This window comes from Maylandia zebra, linkage group LG16 (assembly GCF_041146795.1).
Source record: "Maylandia zebra isolate NMK-2024a linkage group LG16, Mzebra_GT3a, whole genome shotgun sequence".
Lineage (NCBI taxonomy): Eukaryota > Metazoa > Chordata > Actinopteri > Cichliformes > Cichlidae > Maylandia > Maylandia zebra.
Genome location: NC_135182.1, coordinates 2,879,457 through 2,907,218, shown reverse-complemented (window position 1 = coordinate 2,907,218; position 27,762 = coordinate 2,879,457). Strand labels below are relative to the sequence as shown.

The following is a 27,762-nucleotide window of genomic DNA, read 5'->3' as shown; positions in this document are numbered from 1 at the left end:
AAAACTGTGCAGTGAGCATTCAAAGTGGCATTGTTTAAAGTGACAGTGTGTAGAGTCCAGTAACTGTAGTGAGTGTGTACAACACAGTAAAGCACTGTGTTGTACGGATACACAGTGGCTGTGGTGCTCATGCTCAGATTTAGGTTTTATCAAGTCTGGCAGAGATGAATTTGTATTTAAGCTGATGATGCTTAGATTAATTCACTGAACTCCAGCTGTACACTGTCAAGTGTAAAGACAGTATAAACTGTATAGTGTCAGTGTGGGGGATGAAACTGCTGACATCTTGTTAAATTCAGTTGTTTAAGGACACAGAGAGCAGCAGGTCAGCAGATTACAGCATGTGCATAAAGAAAATCTACAGAAGCCCACAATAGAAATTGCTGGGAGTCGATCCTTCTCCCTATGTGGAGCCATTACAGCCAGTGTTAGGGTTTTCTGACCTGCTGAATCCTACTTGGAAATGCAGCTGGAAACCTGTGTGCTTATTGCAGCAAACACAGCAGTCTCCTCTCTGTGTGTTTTACTTTATAAACTGATTTATTGTAAAGAGCAGCACGATTGTTAACAGAGGGAGAATCCATTACAGTCACAGCTTGTTGTCTTTAACAGTCTCAATATTTTTGTTTGTTGTTTGTGTGGATTTCTCCGAAATTTGTGTTGAGTTATTCACAGTCACAGTATAATAAGCAGTTGTGACCACAGCCAAATTGGCCAGCAGGTGTCACTGTGGAGATGGGTTTCATCTCCACGGGGATAGATGGAGGCAGGTGATCCGCTGTGGCGCCGCCACAAGAGTGAGTCTCGCTTATTTACACGAGGAGAAGCCTCCAAATGTCTGTACTGACACAACCTAAATCACTATATAGTAAAAGTAAAAAGAAGGCCTATCGAATCACGTCGCTTTTAAATCCTTTAAAATCAAAACATTGTTTTTCAAAGTTCCATTGGTATCACGGAACTCTTGTATTTAAGCCCAGTTTCCGACCGGAGAATAATATTGGGAACACGAAATGGCGACTTTCTTGTTTCGCATAGGACGATTGGGTCCTCTCAAGGTAACAAGAACTGTACTAGCTCTCAGTGTTTTACTGTATCGGTGTCGTGTTTAGTTGTACTAGTACAGATACAACACTTGGACTCAGTCACATCAACGCTGGCGTCTGTAGTACAGACCAGACGGCAACTGTCGGAACAGGACAGGCCAACCGCAGCACCGACACATGACCCTGAAACTGTCACAGTTACAGGTCACATCGTTTGTTCCTGTTGTTATTGGAAAGAGGCGAACCACTTTGAAAAAGGGGAAATAAATGATCTCTGTGCTCTGATAGTTTAAGCCGGTTTTTATCACGGTTAGGACTGATTTTTTTCTTAGGGGGGATGGATTGCACAGCATACAGGCACAAAACTGAATTGTTGGTGGCTGATGGCTCCTGTCAGATGATAATGATGATGGTCCTCACGTACTTTTTGTCCCTTGGTCCAAAATGTGAACATCGGCATCCTTTATGTGCAGGTGTACAACTGAGTCTTACGCTGTGGTGGCTCTTCCATGTTGTGGGATGGCTGTTTGGTTTCTCCTTTGTAGAGGTCCCAGCATTCCCTGCTGCACTTGACTGTATACATGTTTTATACATGTTTTTAGCTTGTGTTTGGGAGTGTTGGCCTTGGGACCGACTTTTAGAACCCTTCCCAGGCGTGTCAGCCCCAACTCACACCTTTCCTCGGTGACTTGATAAAATAGGTGATAAACGAACATAATAAAGCTAAAATGTCTTCACAGTCTGATTTTATGAATAGATGAATTTACTCATCAGGCATAACATTATGATCATTGACATGTGAAGTAAAATTTTGATTTGCTGACCTGATTTGGAATATATTTGGGAGTAAGTGGACATTTTCTCCCCAAGGATCATGTGTTAGAAGCAGGAAGAAACGGGGAAGCATGAGGATTTGACTGTTTGATAAGGGCCAAAGTGGGATGGCTAGACGACGGGGTCAGAGCATCTCCTAGTGTGACGGCAATGTGATGCTTTGGGTAAAGTTCTGCTGGGAAAACGTGAATCTTTGTGGGTATTCTCTGATGGCCGAGGTAATGCATGCTGCCACGGAGCAAAAAGGTTCAGAAATGGTTCATGGTTCACAACAATGATTTTGAGGCGCTCACTTGGCCTCCAAATCCCAAGATCTCAGTTCAGTCGAGCATCTGTGAGACGTGTAGGACAAAAAAGTCAGATCTATGGAGGTCCCAGCTCGCAGCTTACAGGACCTGAAGGATCTGACATGTTGGTGCCAGATTCCACTGCGCACCATCAGGAGTCTGGTGTAGTCCATGCCTCGGCCTGAAGTCAGGGTTGTTTTGGCAGCTGAAGGAGGACCAACACTATGTTAGGAAGATGATTATAATGTTACAGTTGATCAGTCTAAATAAGAGCGCTCAAAACGAGCAGTGTGTACAGTTTAGGTCAGAAGTTTATATACGCTCATCACTGGGCATGAATGTCACGCTAATTTGACTTGTTCTTTTTTCCAGGGTGGAATGATTGTACAGCATATATCTTTAATGGCTTTAAAGTTTGAATTTATTTTGGATTTTCCATACACAGTCAAAAATATACATACTGGCTTGAATATATGCAAACACTGACACCTCAACCAGATGCTTTTGGTAGTCACCAGTAAACCTCTGGCATAATTCTGGCTGGTTATATGACCAATCTTTCTGGTACAATTGGTAGAGTTTATTTAAATTGGTTGGATTCCTGGGATGGATCCAACTTTTAAGTGTAGTCCACAAATTTTCAATAAGGTTGAAGTTGGGATCTTTGGGAAGGACATTCAGTAAGGCTGCGTTCACACTGCAGGCGAAAGCGCATCAAATCCGATTTTTTTTTTTTTTTTTTTTTTTTTTTGTGACCCTATTCGACCCATCTATCCGATCATGGTGTGACAGTGTGAACGGCACAAATCCGATCTGGGTCACTTTCGTATGTGGTCCTGAATCCGATACATATCTGATGTTTTAGAAAGCGACTGCTGTTTGATGGTCATGTCGCATTAAATCCGTCTTTTACGTCACTGACACAAGACAGACACTAATTATCAGCTCCGGAGAAGACATCACGAACGCTTCCTGGCCATCCAGCGTAGATGTCAGTGAAACTGTTGGGAAGACAGCGTTGGAGAAACGTGAACATTTTATTTGTACTGTATAATCTGCAGATTCTGACAGAAATCTGCAGCTATCCTTTGAAGCAGCGCTCCTCTAAAACAGCAATAAGGATCATTATTAGGTTATTTACATTATTATGTCAATAACAAAATAACTTAAAGCAAAAATTGGAAAACGTAAAGTCTGAAGTCTTTACATTAAGGCCATCAGTCAAACATGCTGTTGTTCTGGGTCTAAACAGAGCGCGTTGTGTGTGACGTCTTCTTTTGCGCATGCGGCCGCTTTGAGCGTTCACACTAGAGCGCGTTTGCTGTCGCATTTTATTTGTAGTGTGAACGAGCAGACAAAAAAATCGGATTTGGTCAAAAAATCTGAATTGAGCATTAAGACCTGCAGAGTGAACGTAGCCTCAGTGTGATGTTAGCCTGCTCTATCCATTCTAAAAACACTTTTGATGTGTGTTAAGGATCATAGTTTATTCAGATGTGTTGCAGCAGGGACACATTTAAACGTTTCAGGACTCCGGCCCTCGAGGGCTGCAGTTTGACACCCGTGCCCTAGTGTGTCCAAGTTTCAGGTGGTTTGAGGTGAAGTCGGAGAATTTGGAGGTAGACCAGAGGTTTCTTAATAGGTCAGCACCCTCTCAGACCATGACAATGTAAAACTCACTTCACGGTGGACAGTGTTGATGGTGTTCAGGCAGTTTCCTCTTCGTGGCAGACTTTAAAATTGGTCAGATAAATAAATGCTTAGTGGTGGTGGATGCAAAAATGGTGCAGATAGACTTAAAGTGACTATAAAGAAGTTAATGTGTGTCAGGTCTTTTCAGACAGGATTAAGAAAATAGGACACTGCGAGAACCAGTGAAATGATCACAAAAACGAGCCTGAATGTGTGGTTCTGTACTCTCACTGGACAATGTTTTGTTCTCTTCTGCAGCGTCTCCAGTTGGAGAACTTGGGAATCCTGAGGACTTCTCCAGCTGCTTCGTTCTGCACCAAGACTGAAAAACCAGCAAAACCTGGGAAGAAGACCAAGAGTGCAGGCAAGAAAAAGACCTTTGGGTTCTGTTAACTGCTTTACGCTGTGGCTTTTTAAGTTGTGCTGGGTGGTTGCTTTTGTTCATTCATACAATAATGCATATGTGCATGATGAGTATATGTGTACTTTCAGTTATGATGCCTTTAAAGCGTAACATGCACCTCTTTCCACAGTGAAGCTAATGTGCCATATGGTCAAAGGAGCTTGCAAAGAAAAGCGTCTGGACTTCTTTAAGTTGCTTGAAGACGTTTCACCTCTCATCCGAGAAGCTTCTTCAGTTCTAAGGTCAAATGGTGGAGAGTCCCAGATATAAACCTAGTGGGAGTTTCCCCCCACAGAGGGACAAAAGGACCCCCTGATGATCCTCTAATCGCCTGAGCCAAGGTGTGAAACTGGGTGTGGGTCCCAATCAGCCAGAGTTTCGGGTGAAGAAGCTTCTCGGATGAGAGGTGAAACGTCTTCAAGTAACTCAAAGAGGTCCAGACTAGGGCTGCCACAAACGATTATTTTGATAGTCGACTAGTCACCGATTATTTTTGCGATTAGTCGACTAATCAGATCATCATCCATTGGACGTAAAACTACAGCTTATTGCACCAGCAGCATCTGCTCTTATATAACTATCATTAGCTTACAGCTTTAAGTGTTTAAGGTCTGTGCTAACTAAAAATAAAGACAAGATGATAGTTTATTAAATTTTAATGAAATTTGCAGATTGTTTCGGTGAAGTTTAATAAACTCCTTGCTATCTAAAATATACCCCAGAATATGCTCCAGAATATACCCCAGTGTCCTGGGGTATATTCTGGAGCATCTCACACTTCTGATAATCAGTTGTCTGCTTGACGTTTATTCAGCTGTGTAAAAACTATAACTTTAATCTCAGACAAACTGATTTACTCAGGAACAAATAAAATACTAAAAAAAGCCAAACAATAACATTTTAAGTTATCTAAGTGACTCATATATATTTAACCTGAGTAGCGAAAGACGGCGGTGGGTTTGAAAACGATTTGCGGGGAGTCCGGTGTTCTCGCGGCGCTAGTGAGCCTAGCCCCCGGCTCGCTAACGAGCTAGTGGGTAACAGATGTCTCCGAAAACGTCGGAGCGCTTTTGAAAATATGTGGTGTCCTGATAAACTGAGCAGATATTTGAGGTTTACACAGCTACATTCTCGCCTGAAAATATGTTAAACGTTTATTTTGTGACCCAGAAAGAATAATAAGAGTAAAGTTAAAACTAACTAGCTGCCGCCATTGTTGGAAACTGCGCTGGGCCGCGCTATGAATTCTGGGACACAGCTGTTTCTTCTTCTTCTTCTTCGGGGTTTAACGGCAGCTGGCATCCTTGTATATGCAATGCTGCCATCTTCTGTTTCAGTCCGTTATTACACTCTTAAATCCTGCCACTTATTCCTGCGTCTTTTGTGATCTTACAAAGCTTCAAACGACGCGTCGACTATTAAATCAGTCGTCGACGATTTTGATAGTCGACGTAATCGTGACTAGTCGACAAATCGTGGCAGCCCTAGTCCAGACGCTTTTCTTTGCAAGCTCCTTTGACTACGATGACCTGGATGACTGAGAACCTTCACAGACAATGTGCCATATGATTTTTACATTTTAGAGCATGTGGTACATTTGAATCATTTTAATTGAATTCACTAGAAGTCTGTAAGGGAGAAAGCTGCTGCTGTTTTACTCTGTGACATGTTGTTAGTTTTGTGGTCCTTCTGTCTAATAGCCAATTTTCTAAATTTGTACGACGCTATTCTGAATGATCTTAAACATGTTATTTCTTGATAATCAAAATTCCCCATCTCCTATTTTAGTGTAGAGATGCAGACTTTGGGTCGTCCCTCTTCTCTTCAGTGTTCATGCCCGTTTTAATGTTGTGGAGCTTGAAGCCCTAAAAATCCAGTATTTGTTTGCAGCACGTACCTGCTTAGAGATTCTCTTAATTCTGATTCTTTTGATGATACCATGAACTGACGCGATTTCAAAGTCTCCATAATTTTACGTTATACTGAAATCGTTCCACAGTTTGCAGAGGCAGTTTTTAGAAGTTGGTGATCATCTGTTCATCTTTGCTTCTTTAGAAATTCGACCTCATTAAGATGCTCTCTTCAATCATGTCACTGACCTGTTGCCTGTTAAACTAATCGGTTACAAAATATTTTCCCTGCCATTTCTTTTTTTAGTAACACTTTTCAAAAAAGCTTATATTGTTCATAAAATTGTAAGATGTGTCAGAAAACATCAAATGTTTAAACGATGTTCTGTTACGTATACAATAGGTTTGTGAGGTAACAGTTCCAGATTCTGGGATTGGGGAAGTACATTTGATTCGAAGTGGGATTTAAAAGTATCTAAGAGGAGTTGTGAATGCACACCCACAAATCAAATTGAATATATTATTTTATTATTTAACTGTTCATGTTATATTTACCATTTTCTTCAGCAACAGAGGCTCCAGATGAGAGAGCAAACCTGTTAGCCTACAAGACAGCAGTTGCCTTCCCAGTTAGACTTTCAGGGCCTGGATGTTTCCCAGCACAGTCTGTGGATGGAACGGGACCAGCGGTTGTCTCCACTGCAGAAAGCATTGTAGCTGCACAAGCCATCACTCCTGTTACTGCTGCCAGTGAGCAAGTAGCTGCTGAACCAGCAGCCGACTCCGATTCAGACTCTACCGACTCCGATTCAGACTCTACCGACTCCGATTCGGACTCTGACTCTGAGGATGAGAAGAAGAAAGAAATCAAGGGCTTTGCACCAGAGGCAGAACCCCAGAGGATCACAGTCACAGGAGTAAAGGCAGGCACTATCGAAGCTCAGAATGAATATGGGGCTCCTATCACACCTGGTGTAGAAACACCAGCACCCTTAGGAGCAGCTCAAGCTACAGTGACTGTACCCAGTGTTGGTTTTGAGAAGCTGGTGAAGTCAGGCCCAGAAATCATCACTCGAGAGGTGACTGGGTCTGACGTTTCAGCCAAAACTGCTGCAGGAGTGACAAAAGATGCTGCATTTCCTGTTGATGCTCAAATAGAAGCCATTGGTGAGGCTCTAAAAGACCCAAGGTCTTCCTCTGCTGAAGCTGCTCCTGTGGCTGGAGGCGAAGCTGCTGAAGCTGGAGCAGAAGATGCCCGTCCTGCTGAAGCTGTTGACGCTGAAGCTGGAGCAGAAGACGCCCGTCCTGCTGAAGCTGTTGACGCTGCTGCTGAAGCTGGAGCAGAAGACGCCCGTCCTGCTGAAGCTGTTGACGCTGCTGCTGAAGCTGGAGCAGAAGACGCCCGTCCTGCTGAAGTTGCTGCTGCGGCTGAAGCTTCAGTCTGTGCAGGGAGCACCGAGGAGCAGATGGACCTTGCTCCTATTGTAACTGAAACTGCAGGAGAGGAACTGCAGACAGAGGCCACAGCTGAACACTCTAAGGGTACACACTACACTACCCTGACCCTTAAATCTTTACCTCCCTCTCTTTTTATTTATGGCTCTTCTAGAAATGACCATTGTTTTTCTGCCTGTGCCTCCAAACACAGTCTGAGTGCTGTTGCTCTGTTAACCAGGCGGCAGCTTCCCTCACATGTAACAGTTCATGTTGTATTTTAAAAGTATCGTCCGTGTTTTCTATTTAATGGCCTCCTTTAAGCGTCTCTAGGTGTTGGTTTTATTATCAGAATGCTACTATGTTTAGCACCGTTTGTCCAAGACAAATTTCCCATGTGGGACAAGAGGATAAGAATAAACATTATTAACTTAGAAGTTACAGCAACTAAAGCAATATCTCTGATCCCAACATAAATAAGGGAGATGCAGTAGTTTAAACTTGTCTGTAATATTAGAGAGTACTTTGGGATATGCAACTTGTTTTTCTCTGACAAACCCCAAAACACTGGCAACAATGATGTTCAGGTTAAAGACAAACGTCGGAGGTTTGTTGTTCCTGACATTAGAATATGCCAACTTTACACTGATGTTGATTGTTTTAAGTTCCCTGAAAGTTCTGCTCATCCACATAAGAGAACTGAAAAAGTAAACGGGATGAAAACCTCTATGGAGGTCATCTTTGCAGATTGAACTGCTTGCCAATTTAGTGCTGGCAAACAATAACGGGACTAGAAAGTAGACTGAAATCATCTCAGGAACATACTGTAGGCACATGAAAACTGGCACAATATCATGTTTGTGACAGAAACAAGCTTCATTGAGTTTTCTTCGTTCTTTCTGGGATCGATTATATTGGAGTGCATGATGTCAGATAGTGTTTTCTGCAGCTCCTGACCCCTCCCACACCCTCTAGTCACAGAATGGCTAAAATGCTTATTTCCTGCTAATAACATTGAAGCGATCATATAGTGGACATATAGGGAACACAGGTTGAGCTGATTTCAGTTGTGCTACAGTGGTTACTGTACTCTAATGTGGAACACTTCTTTTTTTCTTTTTTTAATATACACTGCCGGTCAAACGTTTTAGAGCACCACAGTTCTTCCAGTTGTTTGTTGCAGTTCAAGTCATTCAGGTCCAATGAACAGCTTGAAAATGTACAAAGGTAAGTGGTGAACTGCCAGAGGTTTACAAAAAAAAAGTTACCCAAAACTGTAAAATAATGTACAGAATTATACACAAAGGCCTTTTTCAGGGAACACAACATAGGTTAACAATTTAAGGCTGTTGTGCAGCAAAGGAGGTTGATCAAGCCTTGAAAGCTGCTGCTACTAATTCCTACAGGTGTTCCAACCTTTCTGGATTACTTCCCCCTCTGCCTGCATAAAAGCAGTGTTGGAACACACTGTGGTACCATACCCTCGTGAGCATCAGTTGAACTGTATTGTACTGCTGAAAGTAGAGTGTTGCTACAAAAATAGCGAGAAACAGGCAGTTAAAAATGGAAGAGAGATGGACCATCATAACACTTAAAAATTTCTTCTACAGAGAAACTGCAAAGAATGTCCAGGTGTCAGTGAGTAGTTTCTTTCACCATCCAAAGGCTCAGAAACAAACTGTGACAGGAAGAGGTCTGCAGACCCAAAGACACAACTGAATCAGAGGACAAGTTTCTGAGAGTTAACAGCTTGTGTGATGGCGGCTCACGGGACAACAGCTCAGTAGTAGTCGTAGTAAGCCCCAAACCCCATCGAGCTGGTTTGGGATGAACTGGAGAGAAGAGTGGAAGCAAAGCAACCTACAGGTGCGACATTTATGGGAACTTCTGCAACAGATATTGGAAGAACTTTGTGAAGAATATTTGATTTCTATTGTAGAGAGAATGCCACGGGTGTGTGCTGCTGTTATATCTGCCAAAGTGGCTACTTTGAGTCAAAAGTTTAGAATACATTTTACTCTGTAAATTGATTCTATGATTTGTTTTTTAACTCAAATTGCTCATTTGTACCGTTGTTTCATTTCAGAGTGCAATGAGACATTGAACTGCATAATTTCCACTGAAAATTGGGATGTTCTAAAACTGTTGACCGGTAGTGTATATCACGAGGTGGAATCTTTTAACTTCCTGTTAATCATGATAGAATCATTTTAAATTGGAATAAGTAGTTCTTCTCCAGTTGTGCTTTCTACTGTACACACTGTGGGTCGATGCTTGTAGAGCTTTTGGGCTCTTTTCATCCATACTCTGTTATGCTACTGTTGGAGGATTTACTTGACTTGTATACTCAAACTGAAGTTAATTGTTGTGGAGGATCAAGGGCAAAGGTGTATGTGATTAAAGGTTTGTCATCAGATGAACTTACTTCTTGCATACTGCTACACTAAACCTGCTTGTGCAGTCTTCCTTTTGACTTTGTGACCAACTGAACTCTTTCACAGTTTGAGTGTTCTTGTCCTAGGACTGCTAACAGTGTCTGTTTTCCCTCACAGAGTAGTTGACTGCTATTTTCTCATGTTAACGTCTGTTCACATGGGCTCATTTGCACCCTTATCTTTGTGTGTATGGAATGTGAGTTACAGGTGCCTGAGGTAATGTTGAGGTCACAGATCATTAACCCTGGTGCACCAGTGGCTCATGATTGTAGTGTAGATGAATATACTGCTCTTCCCTAACAGCAGCTGGACGAGGAGAAGCTGGGAGTGGCTGCAGTTGGTGGGAGTACTCCAGGAATCAGGATTGCAGGCCCTTTTTTAAAAACTGAGTCCCAAAAAAGAAGAGTGCAAATCCTTTCAGATGATCCAACTACACAGCTGTTAGATGTGTTTGAAGTTGGAAGTGTCCCACACATCCCAAGACTGTATTCCTGCTTCCTGAAGTAACCTTCCTTCCCCACTCCTCACCTTGCACCACTTGTTTATTTCACATTTTGAAATCTTAGCTTTTGGTTTATCTGGAATCATATTCGTTAAGTGTAGGTGGAAAAAAGTTTTTAATGTGTTTTCATTTAAAAAAGAAAAACAAAACTTTACTGTCACAGCATGCTGGCAGATTTACAGGAAATCCCTCTCTCTTGTATCTCTGTTTAAGAGTAACATAGCGCTGTGCGGGTGTCGGACATCCCCCCCCCCCTTTTTTTTTTTTTTTTGGACTTGTTCCATTTCTTTTCTTACCTCTGCAGTATCACTCTTTCTCTATGATGGGCTGTTTTACTCTCTGGAAACATGTTTTTCTTGACATCCTTTTTCCAGTCACAAACATGATCCTTGATGCTCCTTATGCTAGTGTCTCCATACTCCATTGGGGGTTGCTGCCACTGTAAAATGTGGCCACAAACCTCCTTGGGTTGGCATGAGTAATGTGGAAATGTGCAGTCCCCTCAAAAAACTCTTACAAAACTGCATCTTTGTTCTCATTTTTAGAAATTATCAAATGTGGTGTGATGAATCCCTTCAAGCAGCAGTTACTACTTTAAAATCAGTAACAGGGACACAGGACTAAACCTAGTACTGCATTAACTGACCTGGTTTTATTTCTGTTCCCAGACAAGACATTTTGTAAAGCTCACCCTTCTACCAGTTTTCTTACATCTTTCTTTCCCTCCCCCTCCTTACTGCAGAAGCTGCAGCTGTGCCTTCGGAGCCAGAAGAACTGTTTGATAACAGCACTTACAAAAACTACCAGCACCACAGCTACAACCCCTACACATTTGCAGACCTGGATATGCAGATGGCCAAGTTTCGTCTCCCTCAGCCCTCCTCTGGCAAGCCTTCACCCAGGCACTAAAAAGAGCTGATATGACCATAAGTTATGGCTTAAAGATGACAGTGATGGCAGTGTCTCTTTTTTCATTGTCCCCCTACTTCTGTTGTTTTTAAAGTAAATCATTAAAGTCCACACATAAGAATTGAGGTCTGTTTTTTGCCTGACTTGGTTGTTTTGTCTTGTATAAAGCAATTGGTGTATAAAGAAATGGGAAAGATCAAACAGTTCTTTTATCGTGCTTTTCTGCCTTAGGGGCACCATTTGAATAGAGCTGAGTGTGCAAGTGGTTTATCTGTGGTTCTATTTTAATGATTACAATTTTGACTCGTTTAGCATGCCTGCATGCACATAATGTTCAAATTATCCATACGCATTCGTTTAGGAATAAGCACTCAGCAGTCTGTTGTCTTTCACGCATTAGTATGTTGATGATTAAAACGCGTGTATATAAAGGAACGAAGCATAAAGCGAGGGAAGTGAATCGCTTTTGCTAAGACAAAAAAAAACAGCAGGGCGCAGGACTCGCAGGCAGCAGAACGTCATGTCTCCGCCCACCTAATACATAATCATGAGTCCTGCGCCCCTGCGTGCCCTTGCGCGATGACGTAACGCAACAACTGCGGGTCCCGATTGCTGCAGCCGCTTGTCAGTGTGACGAAGATTGGCACTCAGGTAAGCTGTCACTCAAAGTCCCTCTTTTTCCGTTCCCTATCAATCAAACAATCTGGGCCGCACGCAAAAATGTCCCGGGGCGAGGAGCGCGGACTTAGTCAGGGCAGCAGAGGGTGTTTTTTAGAGGAAACAGAAGCGGCAGAGCTCTGTGAAGGATAAAAAAAACTGTATACATGGGAGGGGGGGTTAAAAAATATGTCGGCGTTTTGGGGGCTGAGGAGGATTGTGGAAAAGCAAAGGGCGAGCGCTAGAAACGAGGCCCAACACTTTACCACGTAGGGGAGGGGAAGTAGAGGGCAGCTGTCCCCGCTTGATTGATTGACTGAAAAGGGGAGGAATTTAGGATCAACCGGGCTAGCAATCCAATACTTAATAATTTCTTTGCTGCCCAATTATTTCATATAGCTGACAAGAAATATAATTTAATTTTAAATGCATACTGTTAAGCGACCGACGCTGTCTTATTATTTGGTAAAATGGCTTACTTCGTATCAATCCGCAGGAGGGTCTTTTTCTGTACCTGGCTAGATTGGTCAGCTAGCTTGTTTTTTGGCCGCGATTACCTTCGCTAAATATGGCGCTTTGCGTTTTGGTTGCACTACCAACACGAATACACTTTGAAGTTAATACTTAGCTACGTCGAAGACGTTAGCTCGGCCATATGGTTGCTTATTTGACTGAAGCCTAGGTTGGCTTCGTGAACAAGCGCAAATGTGTCGTTTACGTTACTGGATAATTGTTAGCTGTACGAAAACGACCGTTTTCCCAGTCGGGCTGCTTTGTTTACGAGTAACGTTAGTCGGGTTATAGGAGAGTAGGCTAATATTAGCCCAAAGGATTTATTTCACTTTAATGTCCCCTTGCCGCCACGGTTGCCACAGCTAACACGAGCTAAAGGCTAAATCGTGGTGGGTGTGTTAACATCAATTGCAAGACACGCTAAGATATAACATCAGCATTATTATTTGTACAACACCCCTTAGGTTCATGATACCAGCCTCTTCTTGGCTTTTAGAGGTGAGCTGGATAAGCTATATGCAAAGAAGAGTAACGTTGGACCCCGTAGTGTGCTTTCGCTACTAGCACGTATGAAGACAACATTCATATTCAACATATCATTAGCTCCTCTCCATTTCTGTTCTAATATTGACATTTTGTATATATTTTGCATCTTGGTGTTACAAAGGGGAACGGTATTATGTCCATACTTCTGTATTTTACCGTAACAATGCCAACCTAATTAACAAAGCCAGTAACACTGATAATAGTTTAATAATGAAATCAGAACAGTTCTGTCATTTGAAGCTTATGTGCAAACACCTGAGGCAGTCTAACTGAAACTGTGTGTACTGTGTAGGTTGGCCACCAGTCCCTGCACTCTATAATGCCCCAGTGTTTGCAGCATCTGCAGTGAACGTGATGGCAGCCCACTCAGTCTCCATAGATAAGTACCCAAAGGGAGAGCAGCAGGTGGGTGAGAGGGACAAACTTTGCTTGGACCTGCAGGGAGCTATAGTCTGCTCTTTTGAGATACTAGTTAACTAAAGAGAATAAGCACAACAGCAGGACGGGATACTGTTTATAATTGGGACAGCTAAACATTCTAGGCTAAAACTTTGAGTGTTCTGGACTCTGCCTAATAGATAATTTATTTTTAGTGGTGAGAAGTCAGCTTTGGTAGCAGAATAACGTGAACATGCAATCGGTGTCAATGCTGTTACACCAGTTTGAGTAATATATAGACTGTGAGCTTGTCTCTGAAACGCAGTATGGGAGACATCAGTAATGCATTGTAAGCCTCATTTCCTCCTAGTATTTATCTGTATGCATATTTGTAAATTGCTTAAAAAACATCTTTATTTAGGTGCTAAAATTTGTGGGTGTTGAGAGCTAAGAATGAACTATGACTAAGAAGAAATGTTCCTCCCTACGCAGGCAATCATTTTTGGTCTATTTGTGTTCAATCTAAGTCATTGTTGGCTGCAGTCACATGGTTGGGGATGCTCCTTGAAGGGACTGTGTTGCCGGTAGGCAGGCACAGTGTAAAAAGGGAGAAAGACTTTGCTCAATAAAGTATTTTGCAGAGCCTCTGCTCACATTTCAATTCAATTCAGTTTTATTTATAAAGCACCAAATCACAACTACAGTCGCCTCAAGGTGCTTCATATTGTAAGGTAGACCCTACAGTAATACAGAGAAAAACCCAACAATCATATGACCCCCTGTGAGCAAGCACTTTGGTGACAGTGGGAAGGAAAAACTCCCTTTTAACAGGAAGAAACCTCCGGCAGAACCAGGCTCAGGGAGGGGCGGGGCCATCTGCTGTGACTGGTTGGGGTGAGAGAAGGAAGACAGGATAAAGGCATGCTGTGGAAGAGAGACAGAGATTAATAACAAGTATGATTCGGTGCAGAGAGGTCTGTTAACACAGGTGTATAGAAGTTGGGGGAGTGTATTCTCAGTTGTTATTCTTTGGACACCAGAGATGGTAGTGTTTCACTTTCTGGATCATGAGGGTTCTGCCAGACCTATGCACTGGGGACTTAAAAAAATATTTCAGAAAAGGGTTACAACCTAATGAATCTTAATAGCTTTCCATTTCTTTTAACAGTTTGTTTGAAAAAAGTATGGAGATGTTAACAAAGGGAATGGAAGTAGTGACTCTTAGTGGAGGAGTTGTTGATCTCCTGTCTACAGCCCCACAGGATGTAAACGTGAGCATATCCCATGTGCTTTTTATGTAGCCGGGGTTGTTCAGTTTTAACATCTCTGCTGGTGGTTTTACTGCTCCTCAAGACTCAGGAAATTAAGGCAAATAAAGCCATGTTGGTTTAATTAAAAAGGCACACATCTTACCATACTATAGTTGTATACAACATCTAACATCCTCCTCCTTCATCCTTGCTAATTTGTTAGTTGGATTAGCAGTTAGCACACACACTGTTAGAAGCTTGTTGTTATACACCAGTGTTGCTCATAGTCGAGATGTTTGACTTATTAGTCAGTGTAACTTTGTTATCCTGACTTTAGACAAGAGAAATGACAGCTACATACACACCTCAGAAACACAGTGTTACTGTAATTATCTAAAGATTCAATGTTGCCTTTTGAGATTTTAACATAAAGAGAACTGGAGACTTGCACTCTCTGAGCAGTATAATTTTTTTCTTTTCATTTAACAACATGACCCAGAGTAGTAGTAGTTTGTTTTTTAAATCAACAGCTGCATTTACTCAGCTAAAAACAAGTGAGGGAGACTATCAGAGCCAACTGGGTCTGGATTCTTGGGTCCAGTGATTTGTAGAAACCTACTATTCTTACAACACAGCTGTCCTGTGCCAGATGTTCGTTTGACCCACTGAGGCAGACATCGTGTCAGAAACATCAGGAGGACTGAGGTTCATTAGAGGGATCAAGAAGAGCTCAGGCTTTCAGCATCAGCTCCCTCAAAGGGAAATCTTCAGATCTCCACTGTAGGCCTAAAAGGAGGACAAACCCAGCACTTAAACAGTGTTTCTCAACTTTTACACAATGGTGTTACATTTAGTTCAGTAGAAAATTATTTAAAATCTAAACATATAGTAATCACAGAAGTGTTGCCCTAATATGTACAGAAGCTGAGCACAGCGGACATCATCAGTTTTCTTGAATCCCAAACTGAGTAACTGTTTATGCGCCTAAAGGTAAAGAGGATAACGGTACATATGATACCAATTACATGGATATATAATCCCTTTGACTTTCTTTCATGAACTTCCTCAGTAAGACAGCTGCAGCCTTCACTGACGGTAAATAATCTGGCAGTTTAGCCTTTGTTCTTTTTTAATCAGGTCATTTTTGAGTTACTATAATTTTGCTCCAAAGTTAAATAAGTGAATTTAGCATAAAGAGTGGGCTTATTGGATGATTCGTCTGTCACTGGGTGGTGCTGAGAGCAACTCCTGTAATCAAAGAATCATTGCAGTCAAATGTGAAGTTTATCCTTTAAAGCTCATCCTTTCATTATCCTGACACACTTTGGTTCTGAACGTCTTATATATTTTACAGTCTGCAATTCTGATGACAGCTGACATGCAAAGTGTTTGTTAAAAAACAAAGCTTTATATAGAGCAATACAATAAGCATTAGTTCTTTCCATGGATTTTTAAATTGGATTCAGGTCGTGTGATTGGCTGGCCCTGATGGCAGTTGATTTTTATCAGGAATGTCGGTATATTTTTCCATTCATCCTTCCTTCAGATATATGAAGTGTGCGAGTGCCGTATGCTGGAAAAATGGCCCCACACCATGATGTTCTCACCTCCAAACTTCACTGTCGGTTTGGGGTGTTTGACTTCCAAACATGGTGTGTATTACAGCCAGTGTTGGTCAAGTTACTTGAAAAAAGTAATCAGTAACTAATTACTGATTACAATTCTACTTTTTCTGCATAATCCATCATGCAAAATGTAATCAAATGGAAAAGTCTCTTTTTTTTTTTAACTCGTTTTATCAGTTTTAATCTTTTAACTTTATGCATCAAGCAAAAATTAAATTATCTGCAACATTCTCTGACTGGAAGAAATTAGTTTAACATTTAAACCTATTTTCTGCACATTCCAGCGCATAAAATAAAATATTTTTTGTGTTTACACTCAGTCTTTCAAAGTAAGTAAGTAAAACACAGCAGAAAATAAATAAAGTCAAAGACTAGTGGTCCTGTTGCTCTATTTTCACCTGTAAAGTAGGAGTGGGGCAGGCGGAGGTTTACCCTGGTGCAGGTGTGCCGCAGCGGTCAGTGGAAGAATCCGCGAGTTTTTGTGAATTTCCCATTACGTCGTTGTGCACTCGGTGCTTGTTTAGGGGTTTTTTTCGCTGTAAAAAGAAGTTTTCTTCCCACGCACAACTGACACTAATGTTTTTGTCACTTTTTATGGAATCAAACTCAAAGTAAGGTCAGTACTTCCACGCTTTAAACGCTGCACGCTCATACTCTCTCCCGCACTCGATATATTATCCACTGTTGATCTGCACACAGCTGTTGTCACGAACGTCGCACTCGCTTACGTCACTGTCTTGAGACATTCTAACGCATTACTGCCCATCTCTGATTACAGCATCCAAAGGTTTCAGTTTTGGTCTCGCCTGACCAGAATATGTTCTCCCAGTATTTCACAGGCTTGTCTAAATGTTGTTTAGTCAGGCTTAAAACACACTTCAACATGCTTTTTCTTCAGCGGTGGAGTCTTGTGTGGTCATTGTGCATACAGGCCAGTCGTACCTGCTGATTCCAGATCTCTTCTCATAATTCTTTTGACTCCTCTATGGGCTCAAATTGTGGTCATAAATATTTTGTACTTGTAAATCAGTTTTGTATGTGTAAAAAAAGATTTGTGTGTGGACTTAGCCAAAGAATACATGTGAAACTCTGCACTCAAGTTTCAAGTTACAAGTACGAATTTTGATCCTATTTTTCTTCCTTTCATCTGATTGGTCAATGTCATGTCAATCACAAATGTAACTATTCAATCAGAAAACAGATGGGTTTGGCTGTCGGAGGGGCGCTTTTTTGAACTGCAGGTCCTTGAAGGGTGATACAGTTTGAAGCTGGAGGATCTCTATATAAATTAGAGATGGCACGATACCACTTTTTTATGTCCGATACCGATATCATAAATTTGGATATCTGCCGATACCGATATGAATCCGATATAGTGTTTTTTAATCAATAAAACTGTTTTTTTAATATCTTGCTGCTTTTTGTATAAGTTCATACTCAAGTTAAAAAAAAAAAACAAAAAGCACTAAAGCTATTCTGTTATACCTGTATGCCAAAAATACACTGCACCCAAAATATTTCATAGTTCAGCAACACTGATCAATCTAACAAACTTAAACCTGCTCCATCCTCCCTATTCTGGTATTTTAAAGAGTAAGCAAGCTAACTAATAGGGTCCTAAAACTCCCAGCAAAAAAAAAAAAAACAAAAAAAAAAGGGAACCACCCCCCACCTCATGATGCTTAATCGACGTAATCAACTTTAATTTGATGCAGTGTGAAAAAAAAATGCACATAAATCAATTATTCTTTTCAAGAATAATTAAATAGATTCAATAGATAAAGTACTATAGCTTACTGGGGTATATTAGACTTAACAGTTACTATATACAGTAATGGACTTCTATACATTTTACATCAGATTAAAACTTTGGGTGTAAGATTCAGATAATTATTTATTAAAAGCTCGACATTTTAAATGAGAATAAGAAAGAAAAGTATGTCTTTGTGCCCCCTTTTCCCTGTTCATGCCCTATCGGCCCCCCTGACTAAACTTTTCTAGATCCGCCCCTGCACAGTTACCAGCCGTCAGCTGTAGAAAAAGATCCTGGTGTAGAAAGTAATATTAAATACATTCTAACAGCAGCTTATCAAGCTTAAACGTGCTGCGGTTGTTCAGCCGCTGGTTTCCTCTTTCTGGCGCGAAGTGGGCGATAAACAAAGAAGAGAGACGGACTCGCGACAGAAAAGCCGATCAGCTGATCATTGATCAGTGTCACGATTGAAGTAGCAGCAGGAGAGGGAGGGAGAGAGAGGCAGTCGCTCCATATCGGTTGTTAAGCTTAACGCAGGAATGCTTTACAAACATTCAGAGATGAACTTACACACTTGCTTTACTTCTCTCTGGGAAAACTTCCTCGGAGATAAAATGCTGGTTTGGTAGCGAGGCTACAAATACACACAGCCGCTCTATCACGTGAGCATACTTCTCCAACGTTCTAAGGTTATGAGCCGAGTTACGCCATGTCGCAAGTTTTGTGAGGTGCTTTTTTGATATTTAATGGATCGGATTACATTTTTTATTTCTCTCAAATATCCGATCCAGGAATTTACGTCAGTATCGGACCGATACGTAATATCGGATCGGTCCATCTCTAATATAAATATCTAGCAGCTAGGTCCCCTAACTTTCAGCAGCTGTTGAAAGGATAAAGTTGTGGTATATCTAGTGGTTAGAAATACCATCATTAATTTTGGATTAGTTTAACACAAAGTCAGGGCTGACCCGGGACCATTGCTGTGAATCACAGTGCGCAGCATAAAAGTCCTTTCACATCAGAGGCAGCATGTGCTGCTAATGCTAACTAAAAGCAAAGGATCCAGAATTTGTTACGCTGGCTGGTGAGCTCTGTGGGGTTTTGCAGCAGCTCTACCTGTATTAGATGCACCTGCTCCTTGTCGCTTCTATCTCTGACTTCATGTCCTCTACAAGAGTTTGGTTTTTTTGCTGGTTCTTCAAATGTTCAATAAAACCATGTATGCTAATTCATAACGAAGAAAGCTTTGTAACTATCCCCACCAGTGAAGACTGTCATTTCAAAGCACTTGAATTAATATGTGTAACTGGGTGTAGAAACATGTTCTTTCTGTTAGTCCAGTTTCCTTATTGTCAGTTTGAAACAGCAGGTTGTGGTTATGGAAGGTAAACAGACCTTCTCTCAGTATCTAGACTCTGCCTCCAGTTCCCAAGCAGATACACCCAAATTTCTCTAACTGTTGCTGCTAATCAGACTTCTAAGAAAGGTGACTCCTTGAACCCAAATCAACATGAGTAGTAGTAATGGCAGTACTAGTACTAGTAATCTGAGGTGAACTTCTTTTGTTTTTGTTTGAGCCCTGCCCCATTTGCTAACAGAGAGGGTGGGCTTTATGACCTGTACTGCAGCCTCACACCAGGGGGCAGTAGATACTTTTTGAGGAGCTGTCAGGTCGTCCAGGTTTTCTGTAGTCATTTGTTAGTAACTTGTGGATTTCAGAAAGTAGTCTTTTTGCTTGAAAATTCCTATGACTTTGAAAAGGAGTGCTATTAAAATGAAGCCACACGCTGTCACATGTCATCTTTGTCTTGAACGCTTCGTGCTGTAATTGTCTGTTTCTTGTCTGTTCTCACCTTCCTTGCAGATGCAAGGCATCATAAAGGTAGACAGTGATTCGGAGCAGAAGTTTATGGAGGGTACGTTGGGAGAGGTGCCCAGCCCGGCACCAACAGAGCCACAGACACCCATGGACGCTGACAAGGCATCCATATATCGGTAGGAGTGTATGTTTGTTTAAATAGAAATAGAAAATCAGACATTCTCAACAGTAACAGTATATGCAAGCTGTTTAATTAAAATTAAATCAAACTATATATGAACAAAAGTTTGCACATGCATATTTCCTCTGGAGAAGGAAGCTTCTCCACCACTGCTCTCTCACACCTCTTTTTCTCTTCATCCTCACCTCCAAACTGACTTCCTGAACTGAAGTCAAATCTTTAATACATGAAAACGTGCATAGACATGATTATTTATTCCAAATGTTGTCCTAATTACATATCGTCAGCAGATTAGACTTGTAACCCTGCTGCCCCCTGATCGCTTACAATGAGCATCATGTTAGCTTATAACCATTGTTGTTTAGGCAGCAACAGTTGGTTATAAGCTAACATTATGTCAGCTGATGTTAGGCTAGTGTCCTAAAAGGGTCCAGACAAAGAGTTTGGTTACATCCTCACATCAAATGAGAGTTTATTGTCCAAGTGTTAGAGTCCAACAACGTGAGCTCCACTTCGAAGAAAGTTTCACCAAGTTCAGGATATCCTCCACACCTCACCTGAGGAGGGAAGCAGGTTGAACGGTTGAAAGAGTTTAGGACTGTGTGTGTATGTATTTGTGTGTGTGTAAATATACATATATTAAATGTCTGATGTCAAGACAGAGTTCTGATTCATTTAGGTCTCATGTCCTGCTGCTAATACTTTTTTTGTTTTTCCCCGTCCTTGTGGATTTTCCAAGTTCTTACTGATGAAGCTTGAAGTGATCCTTTTTCTGTGTGTGTGTGTGTGTGTGTGTGTGTGTGTGTGTGTGTGTGTGTGTGTGTGTGTGTGTGTGTGTGTGTGTGTGTGTGTGTGTGTGTGTGTGTGTGTGTGTGTGTGTGTCTTTCGTAGGCATCCTCTGTTCCCTCTGTTGGCCCTGCTGTTTGAGAAGTGTGAGCAGTCCACGCTGAGCTCTGATTGCATCACCTCAGCGAGCTTTGATGTGGACATTGAGAATTTTGTCCGTAATCAAGAGAAGGAGGGGAAGCCTTTCTTCAGTGAAGACCCTGAACTTGACAACTTGGTGAGACATTGTTGCTTCAGAAAGCTAAACCTTATTTCACAGCATTTATGTTTGTACATGCAGAGGGCTGTGTAACCTATCCGAACACGCTTGCATATTGTCTTCCAAACAACCAACAACTTGGAGCTCAGCAGGGATGTCGATACACCGATTGGTTGAAAAGAAAGGGAGTGACAGAAGGTCAACACAAACCACAAAAACTAAACTATAATAAAAGATAATCAAGAACAGCATGAAAGGCTTTAGTGGACACTTTTCATTGTTTTCACTTCAGCTCTTTGTTTGTTGATTTCACTTCTCTCTGAAGGGCCAGCAACAGTAGAAGCCCACAGACTTTTGTGACAGTAAACGGCTACAGGGGCCAGAATCGGCCTGTTAAAGACAGCCCACGGGATGGCTTTGGAAATGTGAAGGAGGGCATAAATTTGAGACTTTTTTAGGTGTATTTTCCTTCTGAGAAAGACCTTGTGCTACAACAAATAAGTAGTAATTAAATCTTCACAGGGTGGCATCGTGCTGTATTGTAATTCTGTGCTGTGATCGGAAGCGACTGTCATAACTGGACCTGACCTTTGACCTCCCTGTAATACCCTCAGGTAAACATTTGTTAAACAGAAAGATGTTGAGCCTAAGAACTCTTTCCATTCCTTCTATCTGAAGATGGTGAAAGCCATCCAGGTGCTGCGGATCCACCTGCTGGAGCTGGAGAAGGTGAGCGACCTGTGCAAGGACTTTTGCAGTCGCTACATCGCCTGCCTCAAGACTAAGATGAACAGTGAGACTCTGCTGAGTGGTGACCCGGGAAGCCCATACTCGCCTGTACAAGGCCAGGCCCAGAGCTTCTCACCCACCAAGTCTCAGGTATGCAGTGTAGGTGAACTGCAGGCGTCACCACCAAATGCCTCAGGTGAAGAGTTAGCTACCACTGATCAGTGCCCCTGCTGGGGTATATTAGCCAGCTAAATGGGAATACTTTAAAAATGGCGTTATAAGAGTTAGCAGCATGGAAGACATACATGCGCCTACTTTATGTATGCATGCTCTATTACACAGACCCCCAGCTCCATATCAGGGACCATTAGTCCCCAGGGTCAAATTGTAGTTCCAGCATCGGCCCTGCAGCAAGGAAACGTTACTGTGACAACTGTCAACCCCACCCAGGTGGTCGCAGGTATGTCATCTTGGCGTACGACCCCTTCCTCAGGTACTGCACTAATGACTGTAGCCCAGATATTCACATGTACCAACAGGACTCTGATTGAGTCTTCTGCACTCAGCTGAGCAGGTTAGAAAATTGTGTGTTTGTATTTCAGGCGGGACTGTGTACCAGCCAGTCACAGTTGTAACTCCTCAGGGCCAGGTGGTAACACAGGCTCTTTCTCCCGGGACAATACGCGTCCAGAACAATCAGGTAATACATCTGTCTATGTTGCTGCCGTGCTATTAAGTGGAATCCCTGTCATTGAATTTTACTGCTCCCACTTGTGGTTCCTAGAGTATTTAAAAGTAGAATGAGAGGCAGAGTAAAAGTTAATTGAACTAAATGAAGACAAGCTTAGAGGTGTTGGAGGGCTTCATGTTGTAACTTTGTTCTATAACAATGTAACAACAACCTTTGCTGCGTATTGACTATGGCAGATAATGTGTTGTCTGCTCCTAATATCAAATGGTGTAGCTTTTTAAGATCGGTGCTCTGTCATTAAGGGCAAATAATTCAAAATTAGAGCTGAGGTCCTTGGTTAAATGATGTGGAACAGTATTGTAATTTAACATAACCTTTCATTCTGTTGAGATAATTAAAAGATGGCTAAACAAACATCTGTGTACTCAGCTTCAGCTGCAGTTTCACCAGGACTTGAACCTCTTTAGTCATGAGGACAACTCAACCAAGAACAAGCGCGGCGTTCTTCCAAAGCATGCCACAAATGTCATGCGCTCATGGCTCTTCCAGCACATCGGGGTGAGTCTCTGTGCATAAATCATCTGCCTGTATAGAACTCAAGTCCTTACAAAATAGTGATGCATTTCAACCCTGTTCTGTTGTGCAGCATCCGTATCCCACAGAGGATGAAAAGAAGCAGATTGCTACTCAAACAAACCTGACACTTCTGCAGGTCAACAACTGGTGAGTTGCTCTTTACCCAAGAAAATACTAACTACATCACTATTTACAGTCATGTTTGTGATGGCAGGCAATTTTCCACTAATTGTTGTAGTATAATTGGTCAGCCAGGTAATTGTGCAGGGCTTCCTGCGATCAGCTGAGGGTTTCTTCTTTGCTCATCTCGTTTCACTTTTCACTGATGAAACTCTGACTTGTTCCCATAGTTTGCCATTTGACCTCTCTGCTTTTTTGCCTAATGAAAACAAAACAAAAAAGATGATATTTAACTTTGCCCTAAGTTAATAACTGCAACTTCTTTAAGTAAAGGTGGGAAGTGTCACCTTTTTAGCTAAGTTTAAGGAGGTTACAGTGTATTTAATATGTACAGGACATCAGACAGTTCCTATTCTTTGTGTCCTTTGAGTCAGGGTGTGTAAAATCCAGCTAACCATACAGCTGTCCATACCTGACAAGTGAGCCTAATCAGCACCTGTTAGCATTTGAAGTGCAAAGGTCTGTACAGCCAGCATCACCCTGTGTCTGCAGGTTTATAAATGCACGGAGACGGATCCTGCAGCCCATGTTGGATGCCAGCTCTTCAGAGACACCCAAAGCCAAGAAAAAGACACCTCAAAACCGGCCACTGCAGCGCTTCTGGCCTGATTCCATCGCAGCAGGAGGAGGGGCCATGCCTGATGGTAGGCAGCACAACACCGTATCGAGATGCTTTTGTTGTTGTACTTGGCCCATATATTAGAGTTAATGCAGAGAAACAAACACTAGTCAATGTAGTGATACCAGCAGACTTCCTGTCCGCTGCTGCTGCTGCTGCTTAACAAACTGTTGTTCTAGTTTGGCAACAAATGTCATCACTGTATCACAAATGTTGCTGCTTTTAACAAATTGCTGACAATGTCACTAGGACTGCAACATTTCACAACTTGATTGTTTAAAAATCCTCGACACAAATGGTTTGATTCAATGCTTTAATGTACAGCTCTGTAGCACTCAGGTGTCACTATTAAGTAGCTTAATGTGGAAAGCACAGAGGAGTTGGTACTGTTACAGAGACGGTGCACTCAGGTAGAGAAAAAAAGATTTTTTCCAGCATCCAAAACAACAGTGCTGTCGCTATGACAGGAAGTTTTACTAGGAAAAAGCTGGCAGGAGTTCTTGAACAAACCACCTGATCAACAAGCTCCAGCATGAAGAACAGCGAACTTTGTAAGCTGCTCTGGCCACCCCCGTTTGTTTTACACAGCAAAAAAATCTGGACTACAGACATTAAACAGATGAACTAAAGACTCACTGCTGCTCTAATTTGGTGGTCCAACTTAAAACCAAGGTCAGTAACAACAGGTTTAAAATAGATTTCCAGAGGTCCCAAATCTACAGAGGACGACTTGCAGGGACCACTAGGTCCAAACACCAACAACTCTGTTTTATTTTCATTAAAATTTAAAAAGTTTAGAGCCAACAAAGCTTTAATGTCATCTAGACATGTCAAGAGAGGTTTTATGGAGATGCCACCTTTCTGCTTCAGTGGCAAATAAATTTGGCAGTCATCGGCATAACAATGAACTGCGATCCCATGCCTTCTAAGGGTGGAACCCAGAGGCAATAGATACAATAAAAAGAGCAGAGGCCCTAAGATTGAACCCTGTGTCCCACAGGCCGCATGACAGAGGAGCAGAAGATGATTCAGAACCGAGAAGGCTGACAGAGAAAGTTTCTCTAAAACCTTGGAGACTAAAGGCAGCTTGGAAATAGGCCTATAGTTCACTTAAACTGTGTGATCAAGGCCAGGTTTCTTAAGCAGTGGCTGCACTACTGCATGCTTGAAATTTGCAGGAACCACACCAGAAGGCAAACTGCTATTAATAATTTCAAGGACATACTGTCATATACTAGGAAAAATTTCTTTAAAAAATTGTGGAGGAAAAGGATCCCGAGGGGAACCTGTGGGCTTAATATGGCGAACCACAGCCTCTAAAGTGGAGAGCGTCACAAGCTCAAACTGAGTGAAAACAGCAGTGCGAGGGACAGAGACAGAGGGTCAGAGTCAGGAGCTGTGATAAGAACCCTGGTGGTGACAACCTTTACAATAAAAAGGTTAAAAAATCATTGCAAATATCAGGAGAAACTTCCAAACAGACATTCAATGGAGTATTTAGAACAGTGTCAATGGTCCTAAATAACACACGTGGGTTATGACCGTTGTAGCAGGAACAAACTTGGCAATGACAGACGAGCAGCCACACACACCAGCGCCATCTTGTCAATCCCAACTTAGTCTGATACAGTTTGAGTTTAAACAAAGATGCTGAAGGCTCACAGCAGCTCTTCTACTTCATATAGTGAGATGAAAGAGGACATGAGGTGTAACAGACCATATTTATTTCAAGGCTGCAAGGCAGATTGAAACAAATACAGTTTTAATTCAACAAAAACAAAACTGTAAGATCATATGTGTGTTTTACATGATACAGCAGAATAAAAGCACACAAAGCAAACGTTTGTCATTTCCTGGAAAACAACGAGACATGTTCGTGACTCGTGTCGGGAGTTTCCAGCCACAGCTTTTCCCTTCTGACTTTTTTGGTAATAAGCTTTTAAAAAAACTGTCTCAATATTTTAGGTACAATGGTGACGATGAACATGGAGGGTCTGCAGAGCCTGACATCAGACGGTGCCACGCTGGCAGTACAGCAGGTGATGCTGGGAGGCCACAGTGAAGACGAGTCGGGGGACAGCGGAGATGAGGACAATGACGCGGACATGGCGGGGCTGGGCCTGGACAATAGCAACTCATTGCAGTAGAGGACAAGCACCGCCCACACGCAGAGGACACACAAAATGAGTTCGACAGAACAGAGGTGCGTCCGTTTGATTTCCACAGAGCACAGGACACACTGGGATGGACCCTGCACTCTTCCAAGCCTCCACCCTGCTGAACGGCGGTTGTTGCTGCACGTGTATGTCAGGAGTGTCATTTCACAAACAGTTTTTTATTGTATAAATGATGTAGGTGAGTGCACTTTTTGTATATTTAAGCTCAAAAAGATGAAATCAAACTGAAAAAAACAAGTGTTAAAAACACCTGAGACAAGTTTGTATACTCCGTTAATAAACGTTGACTTTTTTTGTCCCCGCCCCCGTCCCCCCCTGCTCCCAGCTAGATTGTCATTTTGGATGAGACCACTTCTGTCTTGTTCTTGTGTCTCTGGTTTGTCTTGACTTTTGCATGCTTGTGTTTTAAGTAGACGTGTGTGCTCTTATGACTGACTCCATGGCTCACACTGCCCCCTGCAGGCAGAGTAGAGCACAGGTGGAGAGATTAAAAGTAAATTAGAGGAGAGATGCTTATTTTTCTATACAAACATATGAAATGAGTGTTTTTTTTGTTTGTTTGTTTTTTGGTTTCATTTTTGTGTTCTCCTGTTTTGTAAGAAATATTTATGTACAGATTCATAATAAATGCTGTGACCCTGTTTTCCAGGGTTCTTTTGAAGTTTTCTAAAAAACAGAAAAAGGAATTGAATGCTGATGAAAATTACTATTTAAATTGGTTTTAAGCTTAAAATATTAACAAGGCCTTATCTGTGTTCTTTTCTAAAATAAATCTTACCAAGAAGCACAAAAAGGAAGTATGACCCTTGGAGAAATTGGCCAAAAAGACACTAAACAGTGGAACACTTGTGGCTCCTTAAAGCATATTTTTACTTTGTGTACTGCAGTATCACAGGAACCCTCTCCAGCAGCAAAGCGACTGCAGCGTTCCCGTCTTTGTTTGGCCCACAATGTGTATACCATACATTGTCTTTTAACCATTTTACAGTAGTAGCATAGGTGTCACTTTCTAAAATGCACAATCCAGAACACTATGCTAACCACACAATCAGGAGGGGTTACGGACTCCATCAATAAGAAGCAGTGGACTTTTTGCACGCATTTAGCTTTTATTTTATGTACACGCTACATACATGCTGTTGCATTGAAAACAGAGCAGCTGGAAACTTGGAGTCATTGCCCTCCTGAAGGAATGATCCCCAAGGGCTGCAGCTGCGACCATGACCCCCCGCCCCACTACACACACACACACACACACACACACACACACACACACACACACACACACACACACACACACACAGTGAAGGATCTGAAAGCTCCATCAGTTTGACATTACTGCACATAATGGGGTGCCTCTTGTTTAAATAACTGTAATGCTGTACTGTAAAACAGTTGTTTGTAAGTAGTTGCAGTAACTTGGTTTTTATCCTTCTTGTAAAGTTAACTTTGTTCATTTGATTCAGCCTGAGGGTTTAATGGCTACGCGTTGCCCTCGCTGAACTCTGTCACCTCTGTCTAGCTTTTTATGAAGCATTCACTTTTCTCTTGTACTTCTCGCTCGTCTGTTTTGCCTTAGAGCTTTCTATTTTGGAATAAATGATGCCTAACTCTGCTGTCCACTGTCT

At 41.9% G+C, this 27,762-nt stretch overlaps 2 protein-coding genes across 7 annotated transcripts; both read left to right on the top strand.

Moving 5' to 3' along the window:
- The first annotated feature begins 843 nt into the window (after window positions 1-843).
- ndufv3 (NADH:ubiquinone oxidoreductase subunit V3) lies at window positions 844-11,517 on the top strand. The gene is made up of 4 exons (XM_024800063.2): window positions 844-1,058; window positions 4,118-4,223; window positions 6,680-7,654; window positions 11,226-11,517. The coding sequence occupies exons 1-4, from the start codon at window positions 1,014-1,016 to the stop codon at window positions 11,390-11,392; spliced, it is 1,293 nt and encodes a 430-aa protein (XP_024655831.2). The 5' UTR covers window positions 844-1,013; the 3' UTR covers window positions 11,393-11,517.
- Window positions 11,518-11,918: 401 nt separating this feature from the next.
- pknox1.1 (pbx/knotted 1 homeobox 1.1) lies at window positions 11,919-27,754 on the top strand. Of its 6 annotated transcripts, none has more exons than XM_004571960.4 (11): window positions 11,953-12,043; window positions 13,401-13,513; window positions 19,982-20,112; window positions 21,009-21,180; window positions 21,841-22,041; window positions 22,234-22,351; window positions 22,494-22,591; window positions 23,012-23,140; window positions 23,229-23,305; window positions 23,831-23,982; window positions 25,923-27,754. In XM_004571960.4, the coding sequence occupies exons 2-11, from the start codon at window positions 13,463-13,465 to the stop codon at window positions 26,102-26,104; spliced, it is 1,311 nt and encodes a 436-aa protein (XP_004572017.1). In that variant the 5' UTR covers window positions 11,953-12,043; window positions 13,401-13,462; the 3' UTR covers window positions 26,105-27,754. The 6 variants fall into 6 exon arrangements, with proteins under 6 accessions (XP_012780396.1, XP_004572017.1, XP_012780393.1 ...); XM_012924939.3 differs by having other exon boundaries at window positions 22,234-22,384; XM_012924941.3 differs by lacking the exon at window positions 11,953-12,043 and adding an exon at window positions 12,541-12,951 and having other exon boundaries at window positions 22,234-22,384.
- Window positions 27,755-27,762: the final 8 nt, after the last annotated feature.

Bases quoted from the DNA above. Each gene is read 5' to 3' on its own strand.
- ndufv3 (XM_024800063.2), top strand. From the start codon at position 1,014: ATGGCGACTTTCTTGTTTCGCATAGGACGATTGGGTCCTCTCAAG. The intron at 1,059-4,117 runs GTAACAAGAACT...TCTCTTCTGCAG, and splicing joins GACGATTGGGTCCTCTCAAG to CGTCTCCAGTTGGAGAACTT. The intron at 4,224-6,679 runs GCAAGAAAAAGA...CATTTTCTTCAG, and splicing joins GAAGAAGACCAAGAGTGCAG to CAACAGAGGCTCCAGATGAG.
- pknox1.1 (XM_012924939.3), top strand. From the start codon at position 13,463: ATGGCAGCCCACTCAGTCTCCATAGATAAGTACCCAAAGGGAGAGCAG. The intron at 13,514-19,981 runs GTGGGTGAGAGG...CCTTCCTTGCAG, and splicing joins ACCCAAAGGGAGAGCAGCAG to ATGCAAGGCATCATAAAGGT. The intron at 22,385-22,493 runs GTACTGCACTAA...TTTGTATTTCAG, and splicing joins GCGTACGACCCCTTCCTCAG to GCGGGACTGTGTACCAGCCA.